The following is a 12,720-nucleotide window of genomic DNA, read 5'->3' as shown; positions in this document are numbered from 1 at the left end:
AATAGAACAGCAGGAAGGGAAAGTAAGTTTGGTAGATAGACAAAATACATCTTATCCCATTCCCTTCTTATTTTGTGAAATGCTCCTTTTGCCTTGGATCTAACACGCCAGTTGTTATAGGAGGCGGCATACAGACTCCAACTGACTGCAGCCCCATCATGCGACACTGTACCAGTCTATAGTAAGAAAGACTAAGCTCTTTAGAGCAGGGACTATTTCAAGGATGGTGTACCTTACACCACCTACCAAAAAAGGACAGCGAAACGTGGTTCTAGCCTTAACTCTGGAGATAACTGTCACTCCATAATAAGACTGTATTAAAGTATTTTACTACAAACAACCTAAGAATGGCCACACTGGGTCAGGCCACAGGTCCATCTAGCACAGTACCCTGTCTTTTGTCACAGAAAACCTGTCATGGCTTCTGGGAGTGAGAGAGACCGTCTGGGAATATTTCAAAGAAATTCATTCCCTGGGTTAAAAAACCAAAAGGAGTTGACTGTAAGATGTGCAAGATGATGATGCAGGAACAAGTTGAAACAATGAATCAATGTCAGGTAAACTGTTTATTGGGAGAAAATGATATGGATCAACTAGTGTATAACAAATTTTTTGCAATGCATTGATTAAGGCTCTCTATAGCCATTTAGTGAGAGTGTGATTCAACAAGTAAATTTCAAGCTTATTACCTTGGATGTTGCTAGAACAAATATGTTTAATTTTTTAATTAGGTTTAGACTACCAACCAAGTACAGAAATATGTAGTAAAAGAAATCTAGAGTTCCCAGTTACCACAGGGTGTCTTTTCTTATTTTTATCTCACATAATACATTCCTCTTACTTTGGAGCATCATGGCCACTAACCATAATGGTGATGCTGTAAGTCTATTCCCTATTTGAATGCAACATCCCATTCTAGTTCTCAAAAAAACTGAAGTATCATTGACTTCAATGGGGCTTATTCCAAAGTTAGTGCATTCTAAGTGCAGTCTTAGCATTTTTTGTTATCTTTGAACTGGATCTTTCTTTCTTGCTGAAAAAAATATAAACTACTAAGTGAATAATAGATTGAGAAGAACAAGTATTCAAAAATTTTTAAATCTTGTTTCAGTATCACATTTAAACCTAAGATACTGAATGTCATCCACTGGTATTTTTAGCAGCAGTGCCGCAATTGAAAATATTTCAAAGTATAGCAGTAAACACAGTAAGGACCAGAAAACTCCAACAAGACACCATAGATTAAGTCTGCTTGGTTCATGTATACCACAAATTCTCCTTTTCATATTAATAAAAAGCCTTCATTGACAAGGTTGACTGCTCACACCCAGGCCACACTTCACTTCTAAATACAGTGTATGAGATGGAACCTGAAACTGTGCAAGACCTTGAGGTGAAATTCACCACTTGAAGCCTTGATGGGTGGAGCAATGTGCACAATGATCCAGTAGTGTGCCTGTATGACGACAACACAAGAGAAACAAGTGATACACTGGGAAATGCCCCCACAGTCACTCAACTGTCACTGCTGCAAAAGGTAAGATACTTAGAAAAAATTGAAATATACTCTAACATGTGGCTGCAGAGCCCAATACATCTTTCACCCCAAGATACAGGTATGTTGTCTTCAGGAGTAAAAGGAAGTGCTTTTGAAATAACAAAATACTTCTGTAAAACATGCTTTTCCTTCGGCTTCTCTTACAAGAGCAGGAGGATCCAAACTAATCCTCTCAGAAGTTTGGATGGAATCTTTGGCTGATTTCGAACAATTTATTATGAATTGGCTCAGTCTCAAAACTGAAGAAAACTGATCAATTTGATGGAACTAGCTCATCCAGAGTGTATGCAAGTGATTAGGATTCAGTAAATGAATTACTCCAAGTCCAACAGCATGCATCAACTACAGCACATCTTTCTGAATGCCATCTATGCTCCTGAAAAGTCAAGTTAAGGAATGGCGAAACCACCAGCACCCCTGGTAACTGACTCTGGCTTAAGTGTCTACCTTATTTCTGACTATGTTGTGTCTCACCTCAATTTCCAGCCACTGACTCTTGTTACACCTTTGTCTATTATCAAATTTCTATTTTCCATTCAAGATCTTAGACTATTCAAATCACCCCTTGACATTCTCTGATAAGTTGAACACACTGCAGTCCTAGAGTTTTTCCACTATAGAAGGCATGTCCTTCAAATCTATTAATCAATCTTTTTTAAAAGCTTCCTTCCTAAGTTGGACATTAGAATTGGATATAGTATTCTGGGAATGTTTCACCAATGCCCAGATAGAGGTAATAAGATCATCCTGTTTCTGTTTGAGAGTCCCCTATTTATACAGCCAAGAACTATATTAGTCCTCACAATGTGAGTCACTCGAGAAACTCATCTTCAGCTGCTTATCCATCACAACTCCTTTCCAACTTTTCCCAGATGCTCCTGCAGGATGATTCCCCCACCCATCCCTATACATGTATCATACATTCTCTGTTCCCATACATTGGTCAAATGTCAAGTCCCATTCGGAAACCAGAACTGTGAGAAGAACCGATTTTTCAGTTAGCTAGCAATTCTGAAAAGACTAAACTAAGTTATTTCAAGCTGAACTGAAAGACTTTTACAAAAATTTCAGATAATTGAGTGAAAAAATGTGTTCTGGGTCAAAGTTTCATTTAAAAAAACTTAAGTATTTCAACTACTTTTACATCTTTAATATATAGAAAATTTTGGAGAACTATTTCAAGCAAAAAAAACACTTATTTGAAAACAGTGTCCCAATAAATATCCAAAATATTTTTCTCTGACAAATATGTCACTGAAACTGATATTTACAAAATGTTTTGTCACCCAACTTGTATTTTTCCTTCCAAACTATTTTCATTAAAAAAATGTTACTTCCACTGAAAATACCTTTCCTTAAAAAAATTGTGCCCTCTTGACCAAGCAATCCATATTGCTCTAAATCAGTGACCTCTTCATTATTTATCACTCACCCAATCCAAGACTTTTGCAAACTTTCTCAGCCATGATTGGAAGGCTCCATTTGAAATACACTATCCTGTAGATGATTCCTCATTAGTTACATTTAAGAGATCTAGTATTCAGTATTAATTCATTTAATGTGTGTTGATTGTCTAATTTTAGTTTCTAACACATGTCATGTCAACAAATTAAATGCCTAAGTCTACACAAATGACTAATTCTCTTTAATCAAACCTGCCATCTCAAAATGTGAGCTAGTTGGACCAGATCTATTTCCCATAAATCCACATGGACATTTTATCACCTTCTGAATTACTGCTTAATGGAGATCTGAGTCAACCATTTTATTAGGCACTCCGTATCTCAAGATTAAAGTCAGGCTGCCAGGAGTATGTAGCTTACCATATTTATCCTTTTCTTTATCCTATAGGCTCAATGTTGGTATTTTCCCAGTGTTCTGGGAGTTACTGGGGGGAAAAAAAAAGCGTTGTCCCTACAGCTTTTGAAAGTAGCTTTTAAAAAAAACTTTGGTGAGAATTAAAAGAACATGTTAAAAATCACTTAGAAAAGTTACATGTCTGCAAGTCACCAGAACCAGATGAAATGCATCCTAGAATACTCAATGACCTGACAGAGGAGGTATCTGAGCCTTTAACTATCATCTTTGGAAAATCATGCGAGACAGGAGAGATTCCAGAAGACTGGAAAAAGGCAAATATAGTGCCCATCTATAAAAAGCAGATTAAGAACAAGGCAGGAAACTACAGACCAGCCAGTTTAACTTCTGTGCCAGGAAAGATAAATGGAGCAGCTAATTAAGGAAATCATCTGCAAACACTTGCAAGGTGGTAAGGTGATAGGGAACAGCCAGCATGGACTTGTAAAGACTAAATCACATCAAACCAATGCAATAGCTTTCTTTGGCAGGATAACAAGCCTTGCCGCTAAGGAAGAAGCAGTGGATGTGGGATACCTAGACTTTAATAAGACATTTGATACGGTCTTGAACGATATTCTTATCACTAAACTAGGCAAATACTTCTTAGATGGGGCTACTATAAGGTGGGTGCAAAACTGGCTGGATAACCATACCCAGAGAGTAGTTATTAATGGTTCTCAATCCTGATGGAAAGGTATAACAAGTGGGGTTCCACAGGGGTCTGTTGTGGGACCAGTTCTGTTCGATATCTTCAACAATTTGGATACTGGCAGAGGAAGTTTGCTTATTAAGTTTAGAGGTTATACCAAGCTAGGAAGGGTTGCAAGTGCTTTGGAGAATAGGGTCAAAATTCAAAATGATCTGGACAAATTGGAGAAACGGTCTGAGGCCTGCAGGACGAACTTTAATAAAGACAAATGCAAAGTGTTCCACTTGGGAAGGAACAAAATTTCACACATACTCCTACCTAGACAATTACCTCCCATTCTGTATGGCAGAAGAGGACGTGGGGGTTTTAGTGGACCACAAGCTAAATATGAGTCAGTGTTATGCTGTTGGCAAAAAAAAAAAAACAATTGATTCTGGGATGCATTAACAGATGTGTTCTGAGCAAGACATGAGAACTCATTCTTCCACTCTACACTGCACTGGATTGGCCCCAGTTGGAGTACTGTGTCCAGTTCTGAGCACTGCACTTCAAGAAACACATGGAGAAATTGGACAGGGTCCAGAAAAGAGGAACAAGAATGATCAAAGGTCTAGATAACATGACCTATGAAGAAAGGTTGAAAGAATTGAGCTTGTTTAGTTTGGAAAAAAGAAGATTGAGGGGGGACACAATAGCCGTTTTCAGGCATCTAAAAGGGTGTCATAAGGAGGAGGGAGAAACCTTGTTCTTGGCCTCTGAGGCTAGAGGAAGAAGCAATGGACTAAAACCACAGCAAAGGAGGTTTAGGATGGACACTAGGAAAGAGTTCCTAACTATCAAGGTGGTCAAACACTGGAATAAATTGCCTAGGGAGGTTGTGGACTCCATCTCTGGAGATATTTAAGAACAGGTTAGATAAATGTCTATCAGGGATGGTCTAGACAGTACTAGGTCCTGCCATGAGGGCAGAGGGCTGGACTCTATGACCTCTCGAGGTCCTTCCAGTCCCAGTATTCTGTAAGTCTGATTAGTTCAAAACTTGCTGATTTTAAAATTGTTACCTTTAGTGCTTATCTTCACACAAACTGAAGTCTAATCATTACCAGGGATATTGCACCTTAAGTGACCACGTTCCTCCTCCTCTTCCCTCTTATACCCCATGAGAAACATTTGGGATTCTGGCTCTCTGAATACTTCATTATAAGCCCACAGTTTTAGGGCTCATTCACTTGCCGGGGCAGGGGGGAAGGCTGTGAGAAGCCTCATCTGCCAATTATTTGGAAAAATGTTATTTAGAGATGAAGATGATCACTCATGGGCCTTTAAGTTGTTCGAATTTAGACACAGCAGACCAGATTTTCAAAATGCATGGGTGTCAGCATTCCTTCCTGCTTAAGAGATTTAACTCAATTTATATAACAGTGTAAGTAAATGACTGAATATTACATGGCTTTATGCATTACCCCTTTTTGTTTGGATCCTGAATATGTTAGAGTGAGTTCTGGAAGAAGACACATTCCCCACCCCATATGCTTTTTGCCCCAAACTCCTGAAAGCTGTAACAGACAATACTTAATCACTGTTTACAGCCATTGTTAGCTTGCACAACCTCGCAAACAAGCCAGCAACACTTCTTCCCATTACATTCTGTGTGAAAGCTTTAAACACACTCCTTTATCTATTTGGAGTATGACTTAAGTAGTTCTTTAACTTAGAAAACTGGCCCTCATTAAATAAAACAGATGTTTTGTTTTTGTGATTAACTACCAGATGAATTCCAGTTATTCTTCACAAACAGAAAATTTCCTTGGAGAAAGTCTGATTTAAGACATCCCCAAAAAAACCTAGCAGCGGTTTCCAAGATTTGTTAAATCTTATGATAGCCTGGTTGGCAGGCTGCATTGGTGTACAGAATTCAGTTTCATGACTTCCGCTTATCAGTTCCTAGTCAAAGGGGGAACTTACCTGTAGTTAATTGACCATAAAAGGTAACTAGGCACAAGACAGAAAATGTTAACTGAGACATGCCCTACTTTTCACAGTTCTCATCCTTGATGCCTGTGAAAAGCCATAGCTTTGGAAAGAAAGTCTGGTCTGAGATTCCAGAATTTGTTATAAATATGATTTTTGTACTTATCTTTCAAATGGGTCTTATTAAACAGTTTAAAGAATTGAAATTTGCATTTCATCAACCCTATGTAAGTCAACTGGGCCTAAACTACAAAGGATAATTAAGACAAGTTTTGGTTCACCATAAGGCCTCCCTGTTCTATTATATACAAGGATATTTGATTTCACTCAAATTCTGGCCCAGAACCACAAAAATACTGAAATCCCAACTGTCCAGATTACAAACAAAGCTAGGAGCCTAAATACATTTGTGGATTTGGGACTTTACCCCTTCTCTTTCATATGGCAGACAGTGTTATGCAAAGATGACCAGTATGGTGTCTAAGAACAAGACTTTCAGACACAGTAGTCCTAACCCACTCTGACAGCCTCTGTGCTGTTAAGGATGATGAAAGTCATGTGCAAGGATAAGAACGGCCATACGGAGTCAGACCAAAGGTCCATCCAGCCCAGTAGCCTATCTGCCAAAAGTGGCCAGTGCCAGGTGCCCCAGAGGGGGTGAACCGAAGACAATGATCAAGCGATTTGTCTCCTGCCATCCATCTCCAGCCTCCGACAGTCAGAGGCCAGGGACACCATTCCTATCTTTGGCTAATAGCCTTTTATCGATCTAACCTCCATGAATTTATCTAGCTCTTTCTTAAATTCTATTATAGTCCTAGCCTTTGCAGTCTCCTCTGGCAAGAGTTCCATGGGTTAACTATACGCTGAGTAAAGAAGAATCTCTGTAGCCTCTCCTCATACAGGACCTGTTCCAAGCCCCTAATCATTTTAGTTGCCATTTTCTGAACCTTTTCCAGTGCCAGGATCTCTTTCTTTAGGTGAGGAGAGCACATCTGTATACTGTATTCAGTATGTGGGCGTGCCATAGATTTATATAGGGGCAGTAAGACACTCGTCTTGTTTTCTATCCCTTTAATACTACCCAACATCCTGTTTGCCTTTTTGACAGCCTCTGCATACTGCATGGATGTTTTCAAGGAACTATCCATGATAACTCCAAGATCTCTTTACTGATTAGTTATAGCTAAATTAGCCCCCCCATCATATTTTAAGTATAGTGGGCGTTATTTTCCCCAACGTGCATTAACTTACTCTTATCCACATTAAATTTCATTTGCCATTTTGTTGCCCAACCTCTCAGTTTGACGAGATATTTTCAAAGTTCTTCACAGTCTGCCTTTGTCTTGACTATCCCGAACAGTTTAGTGTCCTTTGCAAACTTTGCCACCTCACTGCTCACCCCCTTCCCCAGATCATTTATGAATAAATTTTACAGGATTGGTCCGAGGACTGATCCTTGGGGGACCATAACTGTCCCTCTAGAGTAGAGGGAAGTCATCTGATGGTTGCAATTCTACTTAAAAAGATGTGCTGGCATCCTCTTGCAATGAAGATACCTCTGGGGAGGGAACCCTAGTTGTTAGAAAGATTCAGGTAAGAATGATAGGGGAGTTCATTATCAGATGCATAAGTAGTTGGGTCTACGATAACCAGAAGAAATAAATGGTAAGTTGCCGCTCTCATGTGAGATCGAGAGATTATGCGCAATGCTGGAGTGGAGACAGTGGTCACAGTCTGTGTGGGTACCAATAACATCGGCAGAGTAGGAGAGAAGTCCTGGAGGACATCTTTAGGCTCCTAGAAAACAGACTGAAATCCCAGACCTCCGTGATATCGTTTTATGAAATAGTTACAGCTCCAAATGTGGAGCCAGAAAGGACAGACAGAATGAATTGCAGGGTCTAGATGCGTGGATGAGAAGATGGTATGGGGAGAATAATTTTGGTCTACGTCTATAGTAAACACAGAAGTCAGTTGTTGATAAGCGATTTCACCTACACCAATTGTAGCTAAAATTAACTTCAGCAGTCAATTTCAATGTCTGCATATACAGAAAAAGCATTTCTCCCATCAATCTTTCTTAATCCTCGCTGCTCACTAGGACTTCCAGGGTCGACTAATTCCAGCAGGCACTGTTCCAAACATGCATGAAATAAACCTCAGAAGACTGACCCTGACCATGTTAATCTTCTGAGGTAGCATAGACCGAGATTAAGAATAATTAGGGATGAGTGAACTTTCAGTACATGAGGAGCCGACAGAGGAAAGATGGGCTCCAACAAAACCACCACACCCTGGGTGGAGGGGGAGGAGGAAAGGTTCCAGACTGATGGCATGTACAATTAAAGATTAAGACACTTTTTCAAACTAGGAGCTTATGGTAATTTGACAGGTATGAAGCAGCATATGGTTCAGGCAGAAACTTTGCCTGAGGAATAGTTCATTAAAGGGGAATCTCTATACTTCGTAAAGAGGAAAGGAAGAAGATTGGTGAAATACAGGTAGAAGTGAAAGAGGAACAGCCAAAATAACTGCAATACCACACGTGAATTTGAGTAAACCCATGCACTGACTGAATAACTGCTTCATGAAAATGTTAAACACATTTTGCCACCTCAAGTGTGAAATCCATGCAAATTTTATCACGTACTCTGAAGCTTTACAGAAAACAAGCTCTTAAAGGCTATGCCATGGAAAACAGTTTTGGATAGTGACAGAGATAGTGTTAGTCTGTATTTTATCAAAACAAAAAAAACAGTCATGTAGCACTTTAAAGACTAAGAAAATAATTTATTAGGTGATGACCTTTCATAGGACAGATCTACTTCACCACCTAATAAGTTACTTTGTCTTTGAAGTGCTACATGACTGCTTTTTGTTTAGCTAGCTTTGCGTAAGCCAAAACTACCATTTTTAAACTCTTAAGAGATAACAAAATGCTCTGATCAGCCAAAAATGTACTTTTACATATTCACTGTGCTCAGTATCAGTTACCAATTAAAATCTGCTGATATCCAATGATGAAATCAACTGTATTTCTACTAAAACAAAACAGCAGAAATGTAGCACTTTAAAGACTAACAAATAATTTTGTTCATGAGGTTTCATGGGAAAGACCCACTTGATCTGATGTTTTGTTGGAGTACAGACTAACACCACTACCTCTCTGTATTTCTATTATACCTTTACAGCTACAATTCACAGGATCCCAGGGTGCTTCACAAAACATATGCATGCCACACCACTGAATTGCGGTCACTAATTGGCACAGTCCTTTATGGAGAAGAAAAGCTAAAAAAAGTCCAATCTAATTATTTAGAAGAGACCAGCAGCTTTCTAAAATATTCACATAGAATATATTGGGCCCTAGTTTTCAAGATGATAGACATTAACTGCATAAATCTAAGTTTCTCTTTCAAAAAGATGAAGGGCAGAATCAACTGGAATTAGAACTGGCATTTCAAATCTGATGCTCAGAACAAGTCATTAACTTGTACTATGGACTGTAAAAGAAAGTGGTTATTGAACAGTTTGGAGCATTTAAATTCTCCTTTCACCAATTCAATAAAAGACAATTGGAGCTAGTCTACATAGGGAAATTCACCCAATGCTTTGGTTCATGACAGGGCCTGTCCATTCTTTTACAGGCAAAGACAGCATTTATTTCCCCTCCAACCTCGGCCCAGGTTTATCAAGATAGTTAAGGCACCCAACCACCATTGACACTTGTCTCCATTGGACTAAAACCAGAAACTTCACACAATGCACTTTTCAGCTGTCAAGGAAAGAATGTGCACTTTATTGTCAATAAAATACTACTGATTAGATTCAGCTTCTCATCCACAACAATACAATCCCTTTTCTCACAGACACCAGATTATATAAGGTTCAGATTCTACAAAAGCATTATATACAAAATTGGTGTTTGGAAGTTCTATATTTTGGAAGATTAGGTATACTTAGTTAACTTACTGACCCACCATAGGATCAAAATGCAGGACACAGCTAAAAATGAAGCCATATCACTGATACTTGTCCAAAACCCAAATTAGCAGAATTTGTTCATTTCACAGAAAAGAAAAAGCTACCACCTTTAACAGCTGTGCAGGTCACTTACTCAGTTTAACCAGTACAGGTTGAATCTCTCTAGTCCAGCACACTCATCCATCAGCATCCGTAATCCAGCATGATTTTAGTTAGCTGGACATTCACTTATCATGAGTGCAGTCAATTTTCCCATGGTTCCATAAAGTTTGTTTGCAGCCACGAGTCCTGGCTCTCAGTGTTCTGTGCTGTTATTTAGCTGTAATTTACCCCTAAAATATCTTCTAAGAGCACAGCAAGCAGTGGAAGCAGGGGTACTGTTGCTAGACAATACTGACCTCCCCTGGTCCAGCAAATTCCCTCATTCAGCACTGATCAAGTCCTGAGGGTGCCCGACTGGAGAGGTTCAACCTGCAGTAGGAAGCATGCCTCTTGCTAAGCAGCTACTAAGCCCTAATCCCTTCATCAGAAAATGTGAACACGGTTTAAACCAGACTATGCTACGAATTGCCTTGACTAGTCTCCAGGCTGCATATATTCAACATACAAGTTATCAGAAACCAAATATTTCTGTCCTGTCTGCTCTCATTACACAGCCCAGGTCTTCCCGACCTCCAAGGAGGCCGAGTCTGCTCCATAATTCAGTGACTGTGGCAAGACCGCTGCCCTTCCCTGCAATCTCCTCACAAGTTCCAGGTACAAGCGCTGGCCAGCCCCCACAGGGCACCCAGGGCCTGTCCGAAGTTGCTTCGCTGACCGCTGCGTTGGTCAGGAGACGGTGGTAGCACGAATAACGGCCAGAGAGGCGCAGCTGGCAGCAGCCTCACCATGGAAGCACTCAGGCCCGCGAACGCGGCGAACCACGTATCACAGAGCATGGCAGGCTGGGCCAGGAGCAAGCGGTCGGGGAGGTCCCAGAGAGCCAGGCGGTGTACTCGGCCTGGGCCCAGCACACAGGGACCTGCCACTGCCAGACCTGGGCGCACAAAGGCCAGGCGCCCCCCAGCAGCGGCGCCCCCCCCCTCCCTCCCGCCGAGGGCCCGGCGCCCCCCAGCAGCGGCGCCCCCCCCCCTCCCGCCGAGGGCCCGGCGCCCCCCAGCAGCGGCGCCCCCCCCCCTCCCTCCCTCCCGCCGAGGGCCCGGCGCCCCCCAGCAGCGGCGCCCCCCCCCCTCCCTCCCTCCCGCCGAGGGCCCGGCGCCCCCCAGCAGCGGCCGCCCCCCCCCTCCCTCCCTCCCGCCGAGGGCCCGGCGCCCCCCAGCAGCGGCGGCCCCGCCTCAGTACTCACAGGCCCGTGGTGCCGGCGGGCAGCGGCGGCAGCGCCCAGCGGCCCGGTCCCCCCAACAGGCGCTGGCGGCTGCAGTCCAGCAGCCCGCGGCGGCAGGAGCAGGGCGCGGCGCAGGCCTCGCCGGGCGGCTCCCCGGCCGCGCACACCCACAGCAGCAGCACCAGGGGCAACGCCCCGCAGCGGGACCCCGCTCCGCGCATCCTCTCGGCCGCGGCCTGCCCCAGGCGGCTCCGGGCGAACACAGGGCGGCGCAGCCACCCGCCCCGCCCACAGCTGGCGGCGTCTGACCTCACACGCACGGGGGCGTGGCTAAATAGCCGCCGAGCGGGGCTTCTGGAACAGCCAGGTGGGCGCCCCTACAACCGAGCAGATAAAACGGGAGGAGCCAATGGCAGGAGGCGGAGCGTGATTGCTCTCGGGGTGGGGCTAGAGATTGACAGCTCAACGGGGAGGAGCCGGAGACAGGGTGGCGCGTCCAGGCGCCGGCGGGGAGAAGGGGGCACGATCCGCTCATGGGAGAGGAGCTGTACCCGGTGTGCCACGGGCCCGGGCCCTGGCCCTGCTCTGGGGCTGCAGCCACACTGCTGTCTCCAGGGCACACCAGCACCGCACTCACACCTGCCCCAGCACGTGGGCAGCGTTGCGTGAGCAGACCGCCGCCACCGAGCGCACAGCTGCAGCGATGCGCACCGGCTGCAGAAAGCATGCGCAAAACCCGGCCGTTGGGCAGAGCTGTAGTTAAATCTCTGCAGGCAAAGGGGATGGGTGGGTCATACAGAGCAGCAAGGGGAGGGAGGGCAGCAGCTGGGGCGCAGGAAGTTGTGATTTATCTATTTACATTATGGGCACATCTAAAAGCCCAACTTGCTACGTTTCATTTCTATAGCAATAATTTCCGCTGCAGGAATGCTGAGCTGAGCATAGAGTTGAAATGCAGTTAAATCAGTGGGCTATCGTCAACCTGAACACCACATTTCCACATGAACATTTTCCTGTATCTTGTCGTTACAAATAACCTCTGGATGAGAGGTCAGAGATCCTTGTTTATTTTTTCCTTTTTTTTTTCAGTGTGTTTGCTTTGTACAGTAAACTCTTTCATATCCAGCATTCTATTACCCAGAACTCACAAATAACCGGCACTTTAACCATAAGTGAATTGTAGTTATGTTTTCCATAAGTACAGTATGGTGAAAGTAAATACAAACAAATACAGCAAATAGAGTATGTTTACAGTGCACAAGACTACTGTTGTTGGTAAATACAGTACTCTGCACACATTTTTGTTTGTTTCTCAATATGTAATCTTGTTTTTCTTTAGTGTTCTGTTCTGGTAGGTATACCTCTCTATTA

At 43.0% G+C, this 12,720-nt stretch overlaps 1 protein-coding gene across 15 annotated transcripts in view; it reads right to left on the bottom strand.

Annotated features, from left to right (window-relative positions):
* LRIG2 (leucine rich repeats and immunoglobulin like domains 2) overlaps window positions 1–11,629 on the bottom strand; it is a 161,566-nt gene extending 149,937 nt beyond the window's left edge. For all 15 annotated transcript variants that reach the window (XM_074977335.1, XM_074977336.1, XM_074977343.1 and 12 more), the window contains exon 1: window positions 11,371–11,629. In XM_074977335.1, the coding sequence (XP_074833436.1) occupies window positions 11,371–11,570 (200 nt within the window). In that variant the 5' untranslated portion in view covers window positions 11,571–11,629. The remainder of the gene's footprint in view (window positions 1–11,370) is intronic.
* Between the last annotated feature and the right edge of the window lie 1,091 nt (window positions 11,630–12,720).

The sequence above is a fragment of the Carettochelys insculpta genome, chromosome 26, assembly GCF_033958435.1.
Source record: "Carettochelys insculpta isolate YL-2023 chromosome 26, ASM3395843v1, whole genome shotgun sequence".
Lineage (NCBI taxonomy): Eukaryota > Metazoa > Chordata > Testudines > Carettochelyidae > Carettochelys > Carettochelys insculpta.
The sequence above is the reverse complement of the archived record's forward strand: the minus strand, read 5'-3'. Positions and strand labels throughout refer to the sequence as shown.